This window comes from Brachionichthys hirsutus, chromosome 11, assembly GCF_040956055.1.
Source record: "Brachionichthys hirsutus isolate HB-005 chromosome 11, CSIRO-AGI_Bhir_v1, whole genome shotgun sequence".
Lineage (NCBI taxonomy): Eukaryota > Metazoa > Chordata > Actinopteri > Lophiiformes > Brachionichthyidae > Brachionichthys > Brachionichthys hirsutus.
This window is the reverse complement of record NC_090907.1, coordinates 9,655,735-9,682,251: the sequence shown is the minus strand read 5'-3', so window position 1 is coordinate 9,682,251 and position 26,517 is coordinate 9,655,735. Positions and strand designations below refer to the sequence as shown.

The following is a 26,517-nucleotide window of genomic DNA, read 5'->3' as shown; positions in this document are numbered from 1 at the left end:
TCTCTACTCAGCTTGTGTTGATTGTCTCAAGAGAGAAAAGACATAGGATATCTGAACTCCTTGGAAAGTACTCCCGCTTTTTGTTTTCTTCTTCTTTTACCTCCTCCAACTCACATTTCTGGGTCAGATTTACAATGAAATGTATTAGAATGTTACCTGAAGAGAAATGGCCACAAAAGTAAAACCTACGAAAATAACAGATGCTACTTCTTTCTCTCCTGGTTTTCTTCATGCTTTACATTTGGGTGTTACTGACTTTATATCCGCACCGACATAAATGGCCTGCCCAAAAAAAAAAAAAAAAAAATAAAAAACACAGCACAGCTTTGAACTAAGATTTGGCCTCCTATTTAAGTGAAGCCGAAGCAACAGCCACGTGTGATTATCATTACAGCTTCTGACACGGCTTGTATTTGTAAGGCTGAATTCGTTCACATTCCTCTTACTGGACATGCTTTGCTCAGCTGAAACGACTGCTCACAGTGAAAATATTCTCTTTGTTGCTTTTGCAGACTCAGCACAAACGGCAGCTTGAAGTAAAAAAAAAAAAGGAGTCTGCTTTGCTGTCTAAGTTGGCATGCTTCTCGGCATTCCTGGCATCGCTCAGCATTATTCTTACAGCATGTTAATACTGTTATTGACCAGGCTGCCTCTAGCACTCTTTTGGACGGAAATATTCGAGAGAAATGTGAAGATTTAAAAAAAAAATTATATACTTGCAATTCATCCAGTTTATATTGATGAGAAAGGATGATATTTGAATACACAGTATCAACTGTCCACACGGCTATTACAGTCCGCATGAGGAGCATTGGCAGAGTGCGTCACTCGTATGGCCTGATATCTTTGCATTTTAGCAGTGCTCTGCAGTAAAAAATAAAAGATAAAAACTCAAACAACAGGCATATAATAGGTTATGGCTTACTGTCCAAATAGTTCTGTCCTAAACAAGTCCAAACAGTATTTGCCCGAATGACAAACACGATACTTGAGATGTTTTTGTCATTGATCTTTTTTTTGGTACAGGTTACTGTCAGGACTTGACCCCCTTGGCAGGTTCAGTCGACTGCCGGACATCAGTCCACTCCTGCATGGTGCTTTGCAGTGCTTTAGTCTTCTCTTTGTCAACTTGCACATAGTCCACCTTCTCATCGGAGGTCACAGAGGATGTAGAGGGCTGTTGAACAATCAATAAGGTAACAGTCAGGTTCTGTGTAGGGGGGGGGGGGGGTAGGAGACAGGCAATACAGACATTTGTTTCAAATTAAGTCAACAAACTCAGTTTACTTTTCTATGTGGGCTGGGCGATCCGGGCTGGAAATCCAGTGCCAGATAGTCCACGTTGCCGCACTTCCTTGGGGCCGGGCTGCTGGTGCCACTCAGAGCTGGGGAGGTAGACGCCGGGTTCTGCTAATGGGAACAGGGGAGGTTTCACTCACACAGGGTGCAGCCAGAAAGCATAAGTAGCAAGTGGATCATGAAAACAAAGAACACAATGCACTCCCTCCAGTTATCGGGACTCACCATAGCTACGTAATTCTCCTCACTGTCAGCCGAGTCTGTGCTGGTAATGCTTTGTGTGGAAATGGGTCGACAGTGCTGGGAAGACATGGAGTTCATAGCTGGCCTGGAGCAAAGCAGACAAGGCCATGAGTGCGTCTACGTTTGATCTCATGCACCAAACTGTGTCATTAAAATCAGTGTGTGTGTGTGTGTGTGTGTGTAACCGCTACGAGGCTCACATGGGCCGTGTCCAGGACATGGTGACTGGACTCTTAAATGGCAGCTCATCAATGATGCCATTGTTCTTCAAATCAAGAGGTGTTGGCTTCGCTATGGAAAACAAGACCAGACACTGTCAACAACGATTACAGTTCAGTAAAAACAATTAACAATGCAGGTTTTACTGATAATATTTAGCCAAAAATAGCAATCAAAAGAAATAAAGTTATACACTTTGATTAGTGAGAATCTATCTGTCAAAAGCTCACATTTCCTGTTGGGTTTGAGGTTTCGGTTGATGGGTGGTGGCGTGACATCGCTGAGACGACTGGGCCGATGACACAAGGAGGCACTGCTCCCCTTACGGGCAGGTAATGTTGCAGAGAATCCTGGGAAATCAAAGTGATGGGGCCCAGGGCTCATCGGGATGTAGATATTCTTAGGACTGTCAGCCTGGGCAGCGCTGAGTGGAGAGGAGCCAGGATTCATGGGCACATAGTTGTCATCAGAGTTTCCACTGTCTGAGCGAGTCAGGGGGGCTTTGGTTCGCTAGTGTCAAAAGAAAGACGGGACATGACTCTTAAACTCAAAGAATGCCACATTGCAGAATAACTGCGACACCTACTTGGATTAGATATGGCAGAAATACATTTTCGGTGTTTTCTGCTCAATGATAGATACCATCATTGCATTTATCATTGACGCAATGATGGTATCTGCCTGAGGATGCTGTAGTTGCAACCCAGATTTATACAAGTTGGGCCTCTTTAAACTATAAATACAATCGTTTGCCAATAAACCACGTTTACCCACAGCCCATGTCCTATTACCCTTTCACCAAGCAGCTAACCTCATCCCATCGTTGTTCATAAATGATTAGACTTTTAGAGGAAGGCCAATCAGGCAAAGATGGCAAATCAATCAAATTGTTTTTTTTGTTGCAATGATTGATAACAGATATCAGATATCTGATATCAAAACAGATATCAAATAAAACAACTGCTGTATTCTATAAGCAACGATGATCATTTTTGGGGGGCTTGGAGGAAGTGACTTACCAGGTAGGAACTGAACCCGTCATTGACAGACTCCACAGATTGGCCCGAGTTGTTAAAATGGCGGTGATGGCTGTTGGTCTCAAAGGACGAGCCTGTTGAAGGAAGTCGGGAGAGAAGACCGTATTTATCACTCCTATAAATTCAAACCAAAAAATATGCTAGACAGAAATGACAGATTTTTCTCTGCATAAATTCATGCTTCTATTTAAAAGCTCAGAACTAACAAGTGGTATTTCAAATACTCCACAGGGTTCCAATGTTAAATTCAAGTTTATAAACAGCCCATAGTCTCGCTAACACAGGTCACATGTCAAGTAGTCGTTCGAGGCCCGACTAAAGCAGAGAACGCAGCATGAGGCAATGCATTGTGTTATTTATTAGGCTGGAATGAAGCATTCTGGAACAGGCTTGAATTTCATTAGCTTTCTCAACAGAACAGTGTCTGCTGGACTGACTGTTTCTGCAAAGTCACTATCATTAAATAAGTAAAATGACAGACAGAGGAAGAGGGAGAGAGGGGGAGGAAGAGGAAGCACAGTCATTGCCACACCACGAAAGAACGAACTGATAAATTCAGGCTCACATTTGAAAAACAGGAAACTATTGCAATGTCGTATCTGTATGAATCAATCAGAGTTGTTTTTAAAGACATAAGCAGAATTCAGAATTCATTTATTAGTAGAACACTTTGCATTCCGTGTACCTCTGTGCAGCCTGATGTTCTCGACAGCAGGGAGTGTATTCCTGCGTGGAATAACTGACACTGCTGATGTCACCTCTCCATTCTGGCTCTCTACCGATTGGGGACTCCCCCACTGACCCTCTGACCCCTGGCTAGGCTTAGGGGGCCTGGGAGGAGGAGGAGCACAGGAGGACTCAGAGCTGGGTGGTGTCAAGGCATTGTGATTCTTATCAAATGTCCGAGGGATCTGGTAGAAGGAGCCAGGTGGCGTCGGGAGGTCGTAGTTGTCCGTCGGATGCTCATTGCTGTGCATGGTGGCGAGGGCGTTGCAGGGCGTTTTGAAGGTGTAAACTTCTTCATCCTCCATGTCCGGGTCACCTAAGCTGCCGTGAGCCTCAGAACCGTAACCACGTGGAAACACATAACAGGCCTCTTGGGGGGAGTCGTCATGCGTCGGTATCTGGTGTTTTCCTGGCTTGGGCAGGCTGTAGAAGCCGTGCAACTGAGCACCCATGCCATTCAGACAGTGAGAAAAGCCATGGGAGAGTTTCTGCACTGCAGAGTCACTCCCCACAAAGAGGTTGCTCCGTGTGACCTGGGAGAAACTGGCACTTCTGTAACAATAGCAAACATGAACATGTGACATATATCCAAAATGATCATTTCTTGTGTCCATTATACACATTTGTCTACTCTATATGCACATTGTGGAAAAGTGCATGCAATGCAAATATAATATAGATATAACAGAAAATGGCCACAAGATGGCGCTGTAGTTATTCAGAAGAAGCACAAGTCTCACAACATATGAAAATACACCTCATTGTTAATGCCTGAGTCCCATTGCACAGTAGCATGCCATTTTATTATTAATATCTCTTGAAGTTGATTCCATACATGTTTTCAGCATGTTGCAAGGAAAGTACATCTGTGTTTAAAAAAAAAAAAAAAAAAGGAGGAATGCTATGACTTTCCCAGCTTTTTAGCCCCGGTTACCCTGGAGACATGCCTCATGTATTCTAGCTCTTTTGTTGGGCTTGACATTGGGTATGAACTACAGCCAGCTCTACAGCTCAGACATTTCCAGCCAGTTAGCTGACCAATGGTCCGACAGATGGCCGATGCAAAGAGGAGACATTCTCAATGAGTAGTTTCTTTAAGCCTCTACTAACGTCTCTTAAAATTACTCATTTGCGTCGGCTCAGTCTTGATCATGATTATTGCAATTTTAAATAAACTGTGACAAAGTAACACAAGATTGACAGACATTACATGTTGCTATTTTTGACTCAGATCAGCATTTCATTTTTCTTCAGAATCTGAATCAATCAATATTTGTGTTCAGTATTCCCTACATTACATCCCCGCGGCTGCATGGGGGGCCTTTTTCATATGAATCATAGCACACTACCAGATGCCTGTGTTAATTAGCAGATGCACAAAGCAGAAGCAATCGAGGGAATGACAGAAATCTCTGCATAAGCTGATTGTGTGGTTTGATTTCCTGGGCGTCACAGATGTCCAAGGCAGCAGATTTATGTGCAAATCGGGTGGCTGAGAGGGTAATTCTACCCTGTTTGAGTCTAAACCTACAGGAGTGATGAATTCCAGCCTCACCCTCATTGATCATACACTGTGCCGGCTATCTATCGAAGGGCATCGTTATGAAAGCTGCCTTTTGATTCTTGGCAGCAGGCATGATGGCAGCAGAAGGTGAGGTGAATGTTAACGGAAAATCCAGGAGTGCATTTAATAATTTGTTCCTTCTGTCCTCCAGCTTAACATATAGCTGAGATAGCCATGCATATATATACACGGTTAAGTATTCAGACACGTCAATTTGTGCATATTACGTACACTTAAATAAGTCAATATTTTTATGAATATATCAGACCCCATTTACTGTATATAACCGCTCAACAACACAAATTGGTAGTTCTAGTTCTTAGGGGCCTCTAAACTGAGGAAACACAGTGAATCTGTATGTTGACCTGCATTAACTGATAACAGGAAGCGGACACAGGATGCAAGAGGGTCGTGACCATTACCGTGTACTCTCCGTCTTCCTGCTCATGCACTGGTGGAGTAGAAGGTAGTCCTGGGGTGCACTGTTGGACATGGAGCTATGATGCGACTGGCGCATGGGCTCAAAGGTGAAGAGGACAGGCTGGCTGGAGTGTATGGGGGCAGAGGACTTGCGGTCTCCAGTCAGAGGAGCCATTGAACTGGTGACATCTGCTCCAACTGAACGGGGCATATGGTGTAACCTGCCATCTGCAGACAGGCGGAAAAAATTGGAGTTACTGATCATTCAATCCAATCCCCCCCCCCCCAAAAAAAAACAACCATCAACACTATTTTCAGGTTGGACATGCTGTTCAGTCTTATATTATCAGAACATCATTCCTCAAACATTTTCCTTTTTGTTTTTGCTGTAAAAATCCCTCTGGTCAATGTAATTCATTTGTTTTCAAGCTGTTGTATAATATAACCTTGCATCCAAAGAGTCTTGTACTTTTAGTTTGTCCTCCAATCGATAAAGCAAAGGGATTTGCCTGAAGGGAGGACAAAACAGTTTCACTCTGCTTTTTGAAGCTCCAGGTTTCGAGCGGTTCTAAAGCATATGTTCCAAGTAATCCTTTTTCGCATGGGTAATTGAACTTTGCTTGATTTTATTGACTTGATCCTTTTTTTTTTGCCCTGTGGAATTATATGGAGAACATGGTCTTACAGTCTAGTTTATGTGTGGCATCCTTTGTAAACGAAAGGAAAAGACGGAAAGAAAAGACAGATCGAAGATGAGGATGCTGCAAATAGACTTGGCAGGAGGCCAGAATGAGGAGGTAGAGCTGTAGGAGTGAAAGGCGGGCGGCCCACTGATCCATGGTCCTGTGTGCAACACAAACTCATGCCGAGAGGAAAAATAACACCAACCTTCTCTGCCGATATTAATCTAAATCTTTCTCTGTACTCAGATAAAAGCAAGGTTTGCTACGAGCTCATTGACAACAAAAAACAATTCCACATCACAATGTGATTTTAAACGTGGCTTCATTTATACATTATTTTTTGCCATCCACCAAGGAGTAGTTTTCTGTGTGTTAGAGAAAATACACCCATGTGGTATGAGATCATGTGTGTGTGGGACGGTTATTCTACAGTCCAGCCCACTGATTGAGGTCAGATCTAAGCCTGAGGCGGGGAAAATCTTCTGCTGCAGGGTCTACAGGCGAGTGGACATCAGTGAAATGGTCATACCAACAGGCAGACACAGACCCCCCCGCCCCAATGATCCTCAATTACGCCATTGTTCAATAACATTCCACTCTCCACAGGCTGGTTGGGAATCATCTCCTTTCTTTTCCACAAAAAGCTTTGTGAAAGCTTTCATCCAGTGTGGTGAGCTCTAAGCCCACTAACATGGGTAGCTATATTGATTTGTCGTAGAAAGACAGCCCCCCCCCCCCCAAGAGAGAATCACTGGATGGAAACACATACTTCAAAGATGGTAAGAGAGGAAAGACACCTGGCTGGTCCAGTCTGCTGATGAGCCTACATGGCTCATCCCTGACAGTAATGGCTCTGATGATATACGTTACCTATGGGGAACAATCGCATCAACTCGGTACCGCCAGAGCAGAAGAACACGAAATAGCTAATAGATTAGAAACTGAAATGTTCTACACAGTGCTTCTTGTAATGTTTTCTCCACTGGTTAGTGCACTGTGACACTCTGTAAGGTGGCAAGATGTTTATTCAATAAATGGAGAAGTAATTCCTAACACTACTTCGTACAAAAAATAATGAAAATAAAACAGCTGACTCAAGTAAATCAGAGATCGACTACAGTGTTTTTGAGTTGCGAGCCTGTCGTCAGAACCAGAGGTGTTTTTTTTCTTAGACTGCAACCTCAACATCAAAGTGTGCAGTTAAGAGAGAGGGCGTTCTTCCCACGGCGTTTCTCTGCTTTTAGTAAATATCATACCATTGATTGCAACGCATTCAAAGACCCTTTTGCCTGGTGAACGGAATATTGCTATTCCGGGTCAAAGACCTCCAGAGTTCAATTATGCTCCGCCATACATCACCCAGTGCCTCATCTGCTCTGTGACTGTAATCTAATAGAAACCAGCTGCTGGTCTCAGGAGGCCAAAATTAGAACCCTGCTAGATCAGTAAGGACAAGAACGCCTTTGTGCTTGCGCTCATTTCCTCAGATTATCATATCTCCTTGTCCGAGTCTTAAAATGAGACATAAAAATAGAAAATACCACCGACCTGTAGAATTTAAAGGACATCTGCTAGATCCATGGAGGAAGAGAATATTTTAATTTTCCAATAGTAACAATAGTAATTTATTAAAATCAGGATTACAATGATCTCTTAATTATTCTATAAAAGATAATCTCAGCTGCCGACCTGCCTTCAATTTCAGTACAAGAAAGATGCAATTTCCTTAATGGTTTCATGTGTGATTGGGATATAAATATAGCGCCTCAGGGCTGACACGTCCCCAATGACTCTTGCAAATTAACCTCAGAATGCGACGCTTCTGTGAGTTGGCCTGGTGGTGAGGGAGGCCATCTCATGCCACAAAGGTCACATTTGATTCCCCCCACGAGTCCTGACAAAGTGCCCTGAAGTCAAGTTAATAAAAGGGCACCAGCAAAGTGACTCAAATGTCTAAAGGTTTTCTTGTTCCACAAATGACTCCAATTATAATAAGTGACTTGTTGTACGTTATTGTTTTAAATGGATGTGCAAGACTTGGGGCTTTTCAGACCAATAGTCATCCCATAAGGCTGCTGCACAGTGGGTCCCATTTGCATGTGTGGTTATAATGAGAGGTTGGGAGCTATCCATGACAAAGACATAACTGCATATTAAAGATGTTTGCTGCTACAGAAGTTTGTTAGGTATAAATTAAGGCGAGCCGTTAGCACTGAGAGACTATGACACCGGAAGAAGAAACATTTCCTGACTCTACTGGTTAATCTGGATTTACCAAAGTTTCAAAGCCGTTAGCAAAAAAAATGAAATAGTTGTCTCATTCCACGCTGGAAAAGCAAAAGAGCATCAAGTAGAGGAGGAACACAAGACAATTCCCTGATCACATTACTCCCCTCTGCATGTCCACTCCAAGCGTCACTCGTGCACCACCCCTCAACCAAACTGTTAACATTAATTTGCCTCAGAACAATGAACTAATCCACTAAATGGCCAAGGTTTGCCAGGTCAATGGATGAGTTTGGCTCGAATCTAAAACAGCAGCTCCGTATTACAGTTAGACACCCACTGGCCTCATTTCTGCAAGGAAATGAAACATTCAGTAGATACCTTTGCTATATAATAGTTGGATTGACACATCAAAGGTTGAGACAATTTGGGTTATATGTTTGTTTCATTCTCTCATCAGAAGATTAAAGGTGCAATGCAAGGCAATTCTTTTTAGCTGAAATAAATGAGCATTATTGAGATGCACACATTTTGGGCCTCCACAACGTATGTTTAGAATTTCATTGAAATTTGTCTGACATTCTTTGACGAGATGTGGAAAGTGCATTGTTACCCAACCTTTTTCAGTCACATCAGCATTTCATCGTGTGGAAATCTCTAGCCAACACAAATGAAAATGGATTTAAAAACACACGCTCAGCATTCCTCTGATGGCTAATGCAGTAATACTTGCTCACATCAAGTGGGTATTAAGCAAGAGGATGGTAAATGTGACTTACTATTAGTAGGAAATCTAAGCCCACCTGGATGCACATGCAATAGCTCGATTCTGGCATTAATAGATGATAGGTAGACACAGTTTCTGGTCTGCAGTCCTCAGCCACTCCGCGTCCTTCTTCATGATGTACAGCAAGTTAGAAAATAAGCAAGCAGAGCTTTATTTTATCTGAATGTGAAATTTTCTCTGATCTCATCTAGTTGCCCCTGTGCTGGGAGTGGCACGTCTCATCAGCTTCTCTTTGCACATGAAATCCAGGGATTTGAAAAGAAAACAATTGGATGAAAAGAACTAATAAAATCTATTGTTGAACTGTCCACCAGTTGATGAAAGTTGACATCACTGTGTTGTTCTTTATATTCCACTGACCACACATCTACTCACTTCTTCCATCTTTCAAATTTTTTTCTTTCAAATATTTCTAAGGTCTTGTCTTTTAATGCAGAGTGTTAGGTCTCCATGTGCCGAAGCAGTTTTGAAGACTCCGTTGCCTTGTTTGCTAGCTTGTCATCACATATTACGAGGTGGGGAGTCAGCTTTAGTTAAACCCACGTTTGCATGACTTCTAGTCTTGTCCAATAAAAGAAGCTTTCTTTTCTTGGAGATCGTAGGCTCCCCTTTCTCCTCAGTTGGCCTTTTCCCCTTTGCAAAGAAGCACTCCAAATATCTTTTTACAAATGTTCGCTAGTTTACAGGCTTATTTTGAGTAACGCAACATGTGACCAAGAAGATTCATAGGCGATTGCTACGTTGGAGAATCCGGTCGTTTTTTAAAATAAAACACCCGTCAGAATCCAATAATCAATACAACAGAAACGATATGGATTATTTATTCTTATTCTGGACATGTATCTTCCTCTGCTATGCGTAGTTGCCGGGTATATAAACATTCATGATAGGCATCGGCCAGACGTAGGTCGTAACTCGGATGGTAACTGTACTGTATTTTCCAGTTTCTAGTTTCAAGCAATGCCTTCAGTCCCTGTTCGTGGTATTGTGTGATGCTAGGCAGCGGCAGTAATACTAAGATGTCCTAAGACAGCACTGTGGCATCAGAAACCTGACCTTCCACTCCATGGACTCATTATTTCAACAAAAATCAATGCAAATGAAGGGCACTTTTGGAGGGTAAAAGGAGTCAGGCATGGATGAAACGGGGGGGGGGGGAAGGGACTATGTATGTTTGTATGTACTTGTTTGTAAAATAACATTTCCTGATAAATCCCTTTTCAGAATACTTTTAGACATTTGCACTTCAACTGTGATAACACAATATACTGTATACAGTATATTCATTACGGCTGCTGTTTTGAGAAACATACAATGACTTGGTTTTTATGTGTCACACATGCTTTTTAATTTTCAGTATTTCAAGCAATTACACAGAAATAATGAAACTACTGAATTCTGGAGTAGAACCAGATAAACAGATGGAACCTTGTATTTGCCACAAGGTTCAAGAGAACCCTCAGGCTAACTATTTTGATCATGCACGTCTTGTTTTGGAATTTGGATAAGGGTTTAATTTAATTAAAAAGCAACAGTGGGGCCTTGGGGAGAGGCATGCACACTCTAGAGTACTATTCATGTTTCGTTTGTTTCTGTAGACTTGTGCAATTTGCAAAAGTTGAACACAATTATCTGGGTTGGGATTTTCTACCATTGTTTTCTTTGAGAAAGGGAATTCCAAACCCGTTACTTGACACACTGGCATAGAGCTGCAGCTGTCCGCCAGAGGGATAATTGCCAAAAATATTTACCGGAAAAATGTGTTTGTGAACAGTTAATCTGGAATTACCATCTATATATTTGAAACAAATATAAAACCTTGTTCGCTAAATTGTTGATAAACTAATAAAAACTCCATTGTGTGAAACACCTGTACTGCTAGTAAGGTGCCGGGATTCTCTTTAGGCTTTTGTCAAAGATGTGCACTGTATTGATAAATTCTGAACAATTAAAAAAAAGATGATATCCTGAAATGGCTGGGCCTACACATACTAAACGTACTCCTGTAAAAACTGCATGTGCTTTTTTTCGAGTCCACCACATGCATGCACGCGCACAAAGTACCACCCTGCTCCACACCGAGTCAATATTTGTGAGAACAGTTCATACAAGGTGCTTTTTTATTTCCATTGCTACAATGACAACAACCTCATATAACACAAGGTAACAAGTAGGAGTTATATGAAGGAAAGGAGGGATGGATCTACCAAGAACCTTTCCTTCAGAAAAATGGCTACTTGGACTGAACTGAAGTGTATACGTTACAAAAATTAAACGGATAGCAGGAAGATGGAGAACATCTGGTTCAATCATTTCAGAGCAGCAATGAGATGATGCAATGATTTATTTCTTACTCTTTACATTGGAAGCTTTACCGCTACTCCAGATACATCCGTTTTTCCACATGCTCTGACAGTTGAAATGGCAGCGAGCCAGTGGCAAATCAAACGGAGCTATGTCCTTGAGGATCAGAACCTAATACCTTAATTATTAGAAATAAAAATAAAGCTAAAAGTGACATCTTCAGCAAAAACACTTAAACACTGAGAGCTATCAGTGCAAGTGAGGCTCATGTTTTGTATTTCACAAAAGAGTTAAATGAATTTTATATTTAACTTGCATACCTATCTCGAACACTGAAACAGTCATTGAAACAGTTCAATCTCAACCCCATTGCTCAAGTTGACACTCCCAATTTTGCTAGGAAAAGTTGAAAGTTTCTTTTTCAGAGAATAAGTGAGCACACTAAAATAGAGCATGGAGAATGCATTTGGATGAATACAAAGAGATAACAGTTTCTGATGACAATTCTCAGAAACAGGAACTAAACATTTCAGTGAAAAAATGACTTGGATGACCAAAAAAAAAAAAAACTGACATCCAAAAACTTGGGGTACTAAATCATTAAACACATAAAGCTATGTATACATATATATTAACTTCACTACTGGAAAGATGGTTCATTTCCATTTTAAATGGTGCCACATTTGTAAGGAACACGCATTTGTGGGATGCGCTTGTGGAAAGGGCAATTTTATTTCATTTTTATTACATAAACACGCACATAAGGTTGTTTATTCTAGCATGACAAAGGAGACACAATCAGCTGTGTTTGCATGTGTTTTTTGGGTGTAATGTGTGTATTCGATAGTATTCATTTGAGAAGACTTGCAAGTCATTGCGCTGTTTTTATTAACATTTTAGATAATACGGAATTGTACTGTATGTAGTTTACCTTAAAATAACAGCTTTAAAAACATTTTAATGGCCCAGATTCTGATTAAATGGTGCCTCTGTTACGCCCACTTTCTGCTCCAAATTCCCCTTACACGTGAAATTTTAGTACCATACCATGTTCACTGGTTTTCTCTCTGGTGCCACTAGACCTTAATTAGTCAACGTCATAGACCTTTAAGGAGTACTTGTAATTTATTTCAGATCCATACCGCCATATGTTTTGAAGAAATTAAGAAAAATGTCAAAAAGTGCCCTATCTCGCAATGTTAAAGAATCCTTTAAAAAATTCTAGAATCTGGATCCGGATCAACGCCATTCTCGGGGAGGACCGAGCCGCGGACAGAACCTTGCTTGTGTAAAAATTTCAAGTTGATTGGGTTACTAGTTTTTGAGTTATGCGCGTGGACAGACAAACAGACAAACAGACCCAATTGCAATACCCTCGCCTCCCCTTCGGCGAGGGCAATAAATAGGAGTGCCAAATTAATGTGAAAAGAGATTCTTAATCACCCATGCAATTATTTAAATATTAATTCCTTCTCCACACCGACTCATTCTCCCAGCTACAACCTGCTGGCTGCTGTTGATCCATTTCAACATTTTCAAATGGACCTTGACAATTATTTAACTTGGACAAGGGGGATTCCCCTATGATGTGCGCATTACATTATCATAGCCACTCCATCCACACCTGGACATGTTTTGTGTTCCAGATGATCAACCATGTGCTCAAAGACCAACGTCTACCAGCTGCCAGATGGTGTGAGAACAATAGCAATCTGGAGTGCAATCTGGATGGGTCGGAGTAAGAAGTGTTGTGAAAGATGTGCCACAATGGAGACACAATAGTAAAATGCATTGACACCACAAACACTCAAGCCTTTGTTATGAGCAGACATAATGACACACCACATTCTCTCATACAATTATGGAAGGCTATGAAAAAATTGAAATTAATGAAAATCTTTGGCTCAAAGGGGAAAGGACGGCGCTTCTCTGTACCAGACTGAGACCATTTTGCATGATTGTGTCTCTGCATGAATGCTACTAACTTTTCAAATGAGCCATGGCCAAATAGTTTCAATGATATGAATGTCTAAATACAGGAACCCTTTATTTAACAAACAAACGAGGAGAACAAATCCACAACACTCTCAAACAATGAGTCCATTTGTTTGGCAGATGTTCCACGTCCCTTCAGTGAAATAAAATAAGTGGAAAAACCACAAATGACAATGATATCCTGTGGCTATACTTCTGATGCTGAATTTCTTGCAAGAACAAGGATGCTAGCTGTTACAAATAATGAGTAGAATGGAGGACTGATAAAAGAGAGGGTCATTTGTTGTACTGCTTTTGTGCCTTAAACATCAAAACACGTTCCATCAATGCCAGGAAAGTCTGGAAAATGAAAATAGCGTGGAACCTCGGTTTTCGAACATAATTCATTCCGCAACAACCGAAAATCTATTTCCCATGAGAAATAATGGGAACTAGATTAATCCGCTCCTACGGCAGACCTAGTCAAACCGCAACGACTCGGGATAGTCTACCTTCCTCCGTGCGTCTTCGGTTTGCCTCGGCTCCTCTCGTGTGTTAGAATTCCAAAAATCATTTTGAACTCAGTTTTTTTGTTCGGGAACCGAGGTTCCGCTGTATTTCACAAAAATTGGTTTGGGAACCGGGGGGGGGGGGGGGGGGGGGGGTTACCTGTTCAAGTCCTGGCACAGACAAAAAAATATGGAGAGTGGACTGGTGGAGAGGGACCAGTCCAACTCCAGGGCACTGCCAAGGTGCCCTTAAGCTAGGGACTGACCACTGCCATCTTTGGCACAAATGTAAAAATATTGTTTAGGGTCATCTTAGCCTTTTGCACTTTTTATAAGATTCTCCATCTCATTTGAAACTTTGGCCTAATTCAAAATTACAAAACTAGTAACCTTGGTAAAAGGTCAAATGAATGCTGGCAGGGAGCTGAAAGCGAGAACTTGAAGAGGGGCAGTGCAGTCAGAACGTATCAGGTTCACCTACCATGGTTGTCGTCCGACTGGTTGAACCCACAAAGCTGGCAGATGGAGCGGACCCACTTGTTCATCTCCTCCTCAGTCTCTGCTACAAGATAAAAAGTCCGATCTGAGGTCTTGATGTCGAACACGAAGCTGTCCTGGAACTCCTTCCTTTTGAAGGTCAGGCCAGCATCCACCTGCTCACAGCAGTGGAGGTCGATGACTCTTATGGGTTTCTTAGAGTGGTCATTCTTATAGTACTCAAGAACATCGGGGTCACCACTCATGCGGCCGCTACGAAGTATGAACCATCGTTTCTTCCATGCCTGGAAAATGAGATTGAAAAGTAAGAACATGACCTTTGTACACAAATGAAAGCTTTTACCCTGTGGCTAATGCAACAAGATTATATATGTATTAATAGATAACCTTAATAAGTCACATCAAGTCTGAGGAAGAAAGTCCCAGAGCACAAATCTTCTCCATCGATGCTTTAAGAAGGCTTGCAGATATACCTGTTTAGATTTTATTTGCTTATTTTATCTGTGGCCCTTTGACATTTATCTTGATTATGGAGTCCTTTTTAATGAAATGATTGCAGGACTACACAAAAACTACTGGTAAAAACATAACCTCCCTGGTCATTGTAACCAATCAACTGCACATATTCAGTTCAATTGTTTAGAGTGCGATGAAGTCTCTAATCTAGTATTCTATTGTTAAACAGAGTACATTTTTGTGTAATAATAGATATTTAAAATGTGAAAAATATACATTTGTATTTCATTCATATAAACAATCTTACAGTTTCAGTTTCTTACTTACTTTGTGATGCAGGAAGTTGATTTAGAAATGCCCTCAAAAAACCCCGAACTTTGTCATCTTAGCTGTTTTTAAACTGACTTCAGAGACAAACGGCTGCTAAATTGAGCAGGTCACTGTGCTTTCACACATGTGGGTGTCTGTGGTTTGTATGCATGTTGGAGTTCGGTGGGGAGGAGGCAGCAGGTGTTTACGCTCTCCCAACGTATTTCCTGTGATGATATCCCTGTCAGTTCAGAGAAAAGCAGACATCCGCCACGAAAACTTCATTACGTGACAGCAGGATCCTCCCACTTCAAGAAAGTACAAATGACGTCTGGTCCAATGAAAATCAAGCTGCATCTGCGCACACACTCTCACTTGTGCTGAGGTTTCCATGGAGAGTGTAAATAAACATGACTTCTCATAACCACATGAAAGCCAGAAGAAACAGAAGGCTCCAACAATGCAAGCTGTTATGACGCAAGAGAGGCCCACAATACAATGTATTGATTTTAGACCAATAATACCATTGCTGCATTTATAAGATGGAAACGCATACAGGAAGAACAGTGGCCTTGATCACAACTGCTCCACATGTGCTTTCCAGCGGCAGTCTTAAACGGCGTCTGTGTTCTGTCTGCTCAGAGACTAAAAAGGAAGATAGACCAGGAAGGGGGATGGGGCTGGCAAGGGGGGGGACTTTTGGACATCTGCCAGTGATGCACTTCCGCCAGGCAATGCAGGCTGCTGACACGCAGGATCCTGCAAGACCCCTTTGCCTCCATCAACACAGACACTATGGGGCAAGGATAACTGCCCCATACCCCCCTTAAAGCAGGCCGACATCATACAACCGCACAAAAACACGGGGCTGAAGGGATCACATTGCATCTCTCCTGTGCTTTCCAGAAGGGTCAGCATCTTCTCTGGAAAGATGCAGATTTCATTTTCAGACAGGCGTTACCTCTGAAGGCAAATTAATGATGGTCGGCTGAGCCGTGAGCACGGCTGTGTGGTAAACGGGGTCGTTTTTGGCTTATTTGGACATACAGACCAGTTACATTGATATCTGCATCTTCCAGGTGCAGCGGTCACACAATAGAGAAAATTATTTAGTTAAACACTGCAGAAGCATTGCCAAAGCAATTGTACAATGTGACTGATCAATCACTGTAATGGAAGGGTTTCTGTCATGTGCTAATCTATCAAATTAGTTAGAATTTAATATTCTTAACAGCGGTCTTACCCATTAAACATCTTCTAAGTAGAAAGGACTTTGCGTTTTCCCTCCATGTTGATGCTAATGTTTCTTCATATAGCTTCATACATTAGCAGGGAATGAGGCACTACACCTAATAATTCCGCATTTTGCAATTTGCAAATCCCGAAAGTTTCAACACCGATCTCTTCACACTCTTGAGACATACGAGAAGGAAGCAACACATTTTCTGTTTTAGGTTCAGGAAGTGGAGAAGGTGATTGTATCTTGGTGAGCAGCTTAAGAACTCCAGAGGTACTGGCATGAGACTCATTTTATTTTCTGCCAGACACATATACTGATTAAATGGTGTGGATTGTGGAGCTGCACTGTTGCGTTCGTCTTGGCATCAGCCTCAGTCTGAGGAACCCCCCCTTTCCCCATTCACACAGCTCTGTGACATCACATCATTCACAGAGCTATAACTCTAAGCTCCATTTAACTATTATTACCTTTTCTGGAAAGAGAGCTCGTCACTTAATTGAGACCTGGAGTGCTGCCCAGTTTTGAGGTCAGTGTGACCCAGTTGGGTTATTCCTGGCATCCTTCAGCAGTGACCAGCATATTAACCCGGGACAGCTACATCTAAATCATCTCTCAACCACGGAGGCACTGCTCATTTAGAACATCTTACAATACTGAATATGATAACGCATTGCTGCAAAATTCGAGAATACAGAATAATTTAGTTTGGTACAGATGCAGCCGTTTCCCCTCCATCACACAGTCACTGAAAGATTGCACAGAAAATAAAAAGGACAACCATAAGTACAGTTAGGTTAAAATCAGCCTGGTCCAACTACAGCTCCTTCATTCCTCCCATCTCTCATATGCACTCCTCCGAATCGGAGCCAACGCCCCTCACAAAGTAAATCACGGGGGGAGCACGACAACGAAAAGCAGCGAACCCACCCACTGCCTGTCCTGCAGAGCATGTCTAAGCCCATCGATCACTGTTGAAGTGCTGGGAAGTGAGGGCTGAGGTTGTAAAACTCAGCTGAACTCTTTCAGCACTTTTACTTACCCCTCCCCCTCATCATGGCTTTGGCTTAAGCGGCATCGCTGTTCGGGAGGGGGCTTGACCACGACACTACCCTGGACCACTGAGAGCTGTATACAAGATCATTAATCACATCCTTAACTGTGATGCCATCATAGATTCATATTACGGTCTGTGTAGCGTACAGCAAAGTGCAGAGAACGCGACAAAAACCTCCACCGTGTCTTGTGTCCTGCTGCTCTCCTCAGGAGAAGAGAAGCTAAATAAAGTTCCAAATTAAGAAGAAAAAAAAGGTGCAAAAAATACTAAATAAAAGATAATTCTGCTGGACAAAATGGAAAACTTCTCAGATTATAATGATCTGAAAACTGGACTGCCTTGCCAGCAATCAAAGCTCTCTGAGAATAGCAGTCATCCGCGTCTATGAACACAGAGTGTTTAGTCCCTTCAGTCTTATTCAATCATCCCATCAAGGCTTCATCGTACCTTGTTCCAGCATAACCTCATTTGTCCCGGCTGATGGCAACAGCCACAGACACAGAGAGACAACTGTGGACTACAAAGGAGGAATAGATGTCTGAATCTATTTAATGACTGGGAAGGAACACTTCTAATAATAAAACCACACAAAAGAATATTTATTTGCAAGCATAATTCTAAATATAGCACCAAAACTGGTTTATCTTGCCATTTCCTTCTGGGTTTGTTCTCTCTGCATGTTGACGAGCAGAAATGCTTTGTCCTATTTTAGCAAAACAAACACCATGGGGAAACAAACAACTTCACAAAAAGTATAGATTTAACACACTGGAATGTGCTAGTCAGAAATACACGGTGAAACACATCACTCGCTGTATTACTACACAGATAATCCAACATTGTAAAATGTCATAGTAGTTGGCTGTGTCAACAAACAGGCCTGGCGATAAGCGTCGGTCCACATGTTTAAATGCTCATGAGCAAACATCCCAACTAAACATTGTATGTTGTTTACTCCTATGAGAGCAGGAGGTGGAGACAGCAGGTGATTGTCTGTGTGTTACCTGCTGCTGCAACACACACACTGCACAGCTGCACAAACACCCTCAGTGTGTCGCTGCAGCTGAGCACTGGAATCGATTTGCTTGTGTGCATTTTCTCTGCTACTATCTATTAGCAGCACTGGGGATGATCGTAGCATGTACCTCAGGTGACATGAAAACGTTTGGCTGCAGTCAGTCTAGATGCCCCGGGTAATATTTATCACTGAATGCTTGTTTACTGTGTGATAAAACAGCAATTACAGTGAACTGAAGATCGCCCTACTCAATTAAAACAAAAAAAAGTTGAGTCAAGCCGGAAGCCATCCGAGTTCTATTTTCAACTGATCATCTAAATTCCAAGGCCTCATTTCCACAATGTTTTTGATGAAGGCAATCATGTATACAGTGAAATGGAAAATAATAAAATATATTGAACTGCTGTAGTAATTGTGTCAGAGCAAGAGTTGCAGTTTTAGCTTTTCAAAATCAACGCCACAGAAAAAGATTACAGTGGTGTTGCAACAAATCCACACATTTTCAAAACTTTGTGTTTTCAAAGCCTAAATAGGCCATTTTTACGTAAATTAATGGCCAGAAAACATTTTATATATATAAATACACATACACATCCAAACTGACAAGAACATAACTGGCATGTATGAAGATCCACAAATAATCTTGAACATGCACAATCCAGATCTGATCTGGAATAATTCGGTAGTGAGATAGAGGTCCGCACCCTACACGATTGTGTAGAATTTCATAAACATTGATCAATAATCAATCGAGATACTGAGGAACAAATGTTTAAGATCCATTTTGCAATGTTAACGAAAATTACAAAGTTAATCTCTTCTGGATTGTCACCAAAATGTGATCATCTATTCCTGTTAACATTCTGAACATTTCCTGAAAATTACATCAAGACTTGTCGGTAACTTTTTCTTTATTATTATATTGCTAACAGGCAAATAAACGGCGGCAAAAACATCCTTGGCGGAGGTAAAGATAGCTCTGTCATTGGCTGCTGTACAAGACATCGTTTGTTCCCCTGCAAGAGGAAGAGAGTCTTTTCTGTGCTTCGCAGTGTCATAGATCTGTATTTACACACTTCATAGACGGCTCCACGCCTGGGCTCAGAGTAAGAACATAAGCAGACAGTTTATAGCAAAGTTTATAACACATAAACAAAGCTGGAGTCCAATGGTGGGCCAAGAGTCAGTGTAAAACTTGCCTTCTCACCAGCTCGAGCACAATAGTACTCGGAGTTGTGAAGACATCCAGATGCTTCTGTGTTGTTTACAATTGTCCTGCTGCTCTGCCCCACTACTGCTACTGCTACCGTACTCTCGGCTTGTCCCGTGAGGTGTCGCCACAGCAAATTAACGGTCTCCACTTCACCCTGTCCTTTGCATCGTCCTCCCCAACACCAGCCACGCTCATGTCCTCCCTCACTACGTCCATGCATCTCCTCCTGGGTCGACCTCTAGCCCTGCTCCCTGGCAGTTCCATCCTCAGCATCCTTCTACCGATATAGTCCCTGCCTCTCCTCTGGACATGTCCAAACCATCAAAGTCTGGTCTCGCTGACCTTATGTCCAAAACGTCTAACCTTCACTGTCCCTCTTATCATCTCATTTCTAATCCTATCCAACCTGGTCACTCCCGAGGAGAACCTCAGCATCTTCATCTCCGCCACTTCTAGCTCCGCCTCCTGTCTGTTCCTCAGCATCTCCGTCTCTAAGCCGTCCATCATGGCTGGCCTCACCACCGTCTTGTAGACCTTTCACTGGTCTGCCCCACTAATAAACTTTAAGAATAAGTGTTAATACAGAAATCGACAGCCATTTCAGCCTAGACATACTAGAGTACGAATGTAATATAAATCAAACTGCTTAGGTTTCTTAAAAATTAAAAGCACTAGCCTTGGAAGGCCAGTGGCTGCATTAACGTGGCATATGCAGTTGCAGATAAATGTGTGTATTGTAAGGCAGTGTGAACGGATAGCCACGGAACACCAAGACAGACTGGGTCGTCTTGAGGGTAGGACTGATTACCTCCTGACGTTTCCCCTCGTGTGGAATTGCCATGTTCTCTTATTATAAAGCCAGACAAGCAATTTAATGCACAATAGAGCCTGATTTGACTCATATTTCATGACATGAAAACAAAACAAAAAAAGGAAATGCGATCCTTCAAACAATGTCATGCTATGACTGATGGAAAGCTTCATCCGACAGGTATGATCGTAATAAAAGAGGGATGCTGCAATTGCTATCTGCAGCACTCATTCATTCAGCTCCTGAGTAAAATGAATCGCACAAGCCTACACGCCAAGAACAGCCTCAAAAGGTCTCTGTGCACATAATGAGCCGCAATTTGCAGTTGAACACTTCCATCAGTAGGAAAATAAATATGCTCTCATCAAATGTTTGAATCATCAAATGGCTGGCTCATTTAGTCTGAGCCCATCTTGACACTTTGAGTAACGGGAAGCGTTATCTTTAATCAGAACTCTTTGTGTCGCTTCCTCTGCTTCTGCAATCTGCCGCAGCTCATGCACGTCTGTGTAAGGAGGACATGCTGCGAGCATCTCCCGCCGTCTCCAACTCCTAACCAGGGTAGAAGCATTCACATACAAGGGGACAGTCTGATCGACACAACCTCGGCGCTCACACCATCATTCTAGCTTAAATGTCAGGGTGCTTACTTCCCTCGCCCATCAGTTTGCAACCATTACAGTCTGCATTCAGGATATTGCATATAATAAAAGATCGAAACACACAAATGTAGTTGGAGAACACACACTTCTTACTAATATTACTTAATATAATATTTACAGGGCTTTTTAATTTTGCTCTTGGCTTTTGTGCATCATTGAACACAATTTGTTTGTTACCCACAAATATGTCGTCTTTTGTGACTCAATTTAAAGATCTGTATGTGGCACACTTTAATTAGCAGTGTTAGCATTACATTAAAACTATTAAACAAAGGTTTAAGAAGAAAACAAGTAATTTCTTAGACAAAATGTGGCATAAACTATCTTGCATGTCACTCTGGTTTGTCCTTGTGAGAGCATTCAACTACTAATTAAACTGACATTTACGCCGCCATGCTTGCAGTGCTGGAGTCAATAATCTGTTATCATATGTTACTAAAATGCTGTTGCTGTGCTGTCATTGGTGCGAACAATAAGAGGGGAATTCAGATTTTATTAAACCAAACCAGATATGCTGATGTGATCATTTATTAGGACCAAAACAATAAATGTCTTAACATCAGATTAAGGAATGTCCAGTGTCTCTTCAGTCAATATGCTAGGGCTGCAAACCTCCAAAATATCTACCTGTGCGCATCATATCACTCAGTGAGGTCTTTGAACCAAGAAGAAAAAAATACACCATCCTTATCTAAGCTTTCTTGAAAGTACAGTAATACTTTGACATATGAGTACAATACGTTCATGGACTGAGCTCGTAATTCAAATTGCTCGTTTGTCAAATACATTTTTCCCATATAAAATAACTGAAATGTTCCGGCCGTCTAAAAACACCCAAATCAACGCTAATAACAATGGAAGAAAGGTTTTTAATCGCTATATAGATGCACACACACACACACACACACACAATATGCAGTATTATTGTAATATAAAATGTTTTATTATGAGTTTTACCTTCAAGACAGACGATAGCGCCAACAGAACACTCGTATGTTGAGGTATTACTGTAGAAAAACTTCAGTACAGCATTCAAAAACCAGTTGGTATAGTCTTGCCAGATGGAAATGCATTCATGTACTAAGATTGAACGTATCTCTTTCCCTGTCACGGGGCCTCTGTCACAACACTTCCTGTCGTACCATCCGAAGGAAGTCTGGCCTCTGCTATTGGTGGCAGAAAACACATGAGCTAAACCAGAGTTCATGGCAAAGGACAGGATATTATGACAAAGAAGGCCTCGAAGAGAAGAATGGATAAACCCGGGTCGCTCAAGAAAATGTTGAGAAAGTAGGACTTTGCCACAAAGGACCACAAAGGTTTAAGCACTTTGTGCATTTATTTATTTTCTCATGAATGCCAATTTAGAATAACGGCAAAATGTCATTCTGTGGGAAATCGATCAATAACAGCACGGCTGTTGATCTATAAAAACAAATCCAGTTGATTCCAGCCTTACTTCAATCAGAAGGAGCCTTTCTAAGTGAATATACATTATATGTATATCAAACTAATGTAACTGTGATACTGCAATCAGATGAAGCCATTGCAGCTTTATAGCTTTTGGGGAACGGCCCATTGAGGGCCCCCCCAGATAAAGTGGAACAAGGAAAATGTCTGTGTGAGCACTGGGTGTCCTGTCAGAGCAGGAACTGGGTGGCGTTCTCAGCTGACCTGTAAGGGCAAGGACTTCCCGAAGCCCCTCTGCAAAACAACAGAAGACCCATCAGCTGACAGTGGGACACGGGCGGCTGCTGCTCCGCTAGGCCTGCCTTGAAAACTCGCCGCCTGCCACCCTCTTACGTAGCCCCAAGATCCACCAGGGCGAGACATTCTATGGCCTTTCGAATCCAGCAGGACGCGGAAAGCAGAAGCAGCAGCCATCACCTTGCAGATATGATCCGTCTGGAATGTGGCACTGCTTTACCGTATGTGAACAGACATGTTTGTGATGTCAGACGACAGCGGCCAGATGGGAAGGGTTTGGCCAACAATAGCTTTATCGTGACCTCAGAGCAGGAATCCAGTTGTTTGCACTATGACGTGCCCCGTGCATCATTAATACTGAGCATGCGAAGTATGAATCATCGGCGCGTGACTCAGCCGTGATATTTCATTATGTCAACATTAGAAGTCACAAACAGGTGTACCCTCCAAGAAAACAAAAAAACATTCAAAAACATTTCCCCTTTCCATGTAACGTGTTATCCCATATTAATTTGACAAACGATGAAGTGTTGCCTAATCGACAGCTACAAATAAAAGATGATTCAGGGTCGAACGCTAGCAGACATGACGACGCACGCCGTCTGACCGCTGTCTGATGAGAAAAATAATCTCAACTATGCAAGAGGTTCTGGATTAGTCAGTTGTTTTCATGTTCCTTCTGCTTATCCTGGATATTGTTCAAGAAAAGCAACGAGGCCACGCCCACCACCGGAGCCCGGATCAGCCGCTGAGAGGAGACGATCCCGACCCAAACCATTCATTTAGCAGCTCTGACATATTCGAGCGCAAATATTGTCTTGGTGGCGATGCAGCGTGTGTGAAAAGTGACTACACGCGGGGGGAGCACAAAGTATGCTCACCATGTGTTTGTACAGCAAGGAGTGAGTCATTGCTCAGCGTTAATCACTTCTGTGAACAATTAGCAAACATTTAACCAGGACTTGTCATGCTTGTTGCCGAGGAAACATGTCGTCTCCTGTCTTAACTACCGGGTACATCCAGGCTTCAACTGCCACAAGTGCTTTGCTCCACGATTTTGCATGCGATTTGCATATCAGACGTGCGGTGGTAGTACCTGTTTTTGCTCTTTTCTAACTCGGCACTACAGCGAATTTAACATGCACAGCTGTTAAATTGGTTATTGTAAGAGTGTGTCCTGCACAATCATTTCCACAACCAACTACTGATTTACCCAAGACGGGCCTCGTCTTCTATAGGTGGGATTTGCGTTAGAAACGGTTGGAATATTTACAGCGGTAGTGTTCGTTAAGGATTAGAACGCCGTTTCATTGTTGTAAATAATCTCCTAAATGAGGCCCAACAGTACGAAGCCTCGTCACATTTAACACGGCGGCGACGGCGCTGGAACAATCCTCGCCTTGGCACCTCTCTCCATTCAAATATAATGGCGGATAAAACATGCCACCTCCTTCTCTGAGGAGCACAGTGCACCTTCAGGCCTGAGTGTCTACGTGAAAGCATCGTCAGAAAACCCATCAGGGCCTCCGCCATGTCAGATGACAGCGATACTGGCGAGTAAACGGCCCCGATTGTCCGCAGACTGACTTTAAGTGGAAGGAATTTCAGACGGACAGATTATCACATTCACAAGCCTGACTTATTCTCCATCTCATGACACTCTTCAACCTTGTGTGTGTGCGTGTGTGCGCGTGTGTGTGTGTGTGTGTGCGTGTGCTGTAGTTTATTGCTCAGGGTGACAAACAGGGTGAAAAGGGCCGAGAGGCTGCTCGCTGCTCATTTGCTAGTGCACGGCTATTATGTTTACTCCACGATGCCTTGCAGGGTTTTTTTTTTTTTTTTTTTTTTTTTTACTCGTGTTTATAAAGTACTTCTATGAACCAAGCAAGTTTCCCCCCCCCCCCCCCCTCCTCCTCCTCCTCCTCTGCAGCATTGCAGCTGCTGTCCCATCCTGACCACGGTGGTCTCTGTATAAACATGAGCCCGTTTTAAGTGGAAGACAATGAGGAAAGTGTGGGGGGGGGGGCATTTGAAGACATTCAAGGATGGATTTCCAGATGAAACAGAGAGATGACATCATGGCAAAGTCTGCTAATAGGAACACGGAGGGGCCTGGTAACACAACACCACACATAAACAGGGGACAGCTGTATTTATGGGAGATTGTCTCATGGTTCTATCTGCCTCCATAAATCCCATTATCTGATTTGGACCCCCCCCCCCCCCCCCCCCCTGCACCAAGCAGGAGGCCAGCCGCTTTGGTTTGCAAAGGCTTGAAGGTGTGGGGCTATTATTTAGTGACACGCGCTGGAAACTGGTCACACCAGCGCTCGATGGGACGCGACCTCATCCCCAGTTGGATAAAGCCGAATGGCAGTTTGTGTTTACGTTCGGAGAGGCGTTCAGTCAAAATTAAAGACAGCTTCAGGCTACTGCTATTAGAAAGGCTTACCTCAATGACGTCACAGGGGCCCTGAAGGGATGGCCCTGAATATGTCAACTGCAAACTGTCCACATTAAACAGGGATTCCTATTTACTAATGTATTTTTAAAAATAAACAAGTAGTATTAATAATAATAATAATAATAATAATAATAACGCGCACGCGGCGCCTCCCGATAGGTCAAAGTGGGCACAGGTTGATGCATTAATGAGATGCACCTGTTACAAACTGGACTTTAAAGGTCTTCTGCCGCCGCTCAGGCGCAGATTGGCCGTAAATGCGCCCCTTCCTTTTGGGGGATGACAACAATGGAGAAACTAAGTGAAAGCGTGAAAACACTCACATATCTCCTGAGTTTCTTCTCGGGCGGGGACTTTCTCAGCCAGCCTTGGAAAAGGATTTCCCCGCCGCTCATTTTGCGTTCCGTCTGTTGTTGTTCCCCGGCCCGTCACTTAACACATGCCGGCTCCCTCCTGAAGGCTCGCCCGCGTTCAAAGTGCCGTCGGCGGCTCGTTCTCAGCGGTCCATCCCGCTCCCTCCATTTGGCACCAAGTCAGAAGAAAGAGCGCCTCGTCCGGTGCCGTGCGGCAGCGCCCACGCAAAGAACCCGACCGGTTGGAGGTGAAGAAGAAGAAGAAGAAGAATTAGAGCGCACCGCGACTCGAGAAGAAGAATTACGCACGCAAGGTGACGGCGCGGCGCGGGGAAGCCTGACTGACGCAGGGCGAGGAAGTACCGTGGAGCGGCTGCGGTTTGTTTTCCCAACTCAGACCACGCCCACAGAGCAGAGAGGGATGGGCCGCGCCGGGACGAACATTTATCGATCCCCGATAAGTAGCGTGAAGGTTAGGCGGAAAAAAAGCGCGCTCGCGTTTCTGACCGAACTGAAATGTAACATTTTCTTTGTCAAAGTTCGCGGAAGGATTGGATATTATTTTTATTCTAAGATGCAGGAATTAATCTGACTTCACATTATAAATCCACCAGTTGATTATGGTTCAGCATATGAATAGCTTGAAGATTTGTATTTATTTAGGATCGGATTCGGTTCCATATATATATATATTATTTTATTTTTGCTTGAAAAAAATAAAAACTGAAGTCAAATGAAAAA

General features: G+C 42.7%; 1 protein-coding gene across 1 annotated transcript; it reads right to left on the bottom strand.

Annotated features, from left to right (window-relative positions):
• Positions 1 to 1,033: 1,033 nt before the first annotated feature.
• gab2 (GRB2-associated binding protein 2) lies at positions 1,034 to 25,818 on the bottom strand. The gene is made up of 10 exons (XM_068745223.1): positions 25,747 to 25,818; positions 14,473 to 14,773; positions 5,511 to 5,736; positions 3,484 to 4,076; positions 2,781 to 2,872; positions 1,992 to 2,271; positions 1,743 to 1,833; positions 1,525 to 1,627; positions 1,288 to 1,410; positions 1,034 to 1,177 (listed from the first exon to the last, which is right to left on the bottom strand). Exons 1-10 carry the CDS (start codon positions 25,816 to 25,818, stop codon positions 1,034 to 1,036), a joined length of 2,025 nt encoding a protein of 674 aa, XP_068601324.1.
• Positions 25,819 to 26,517: the final 699 nt, after the last annotated feature.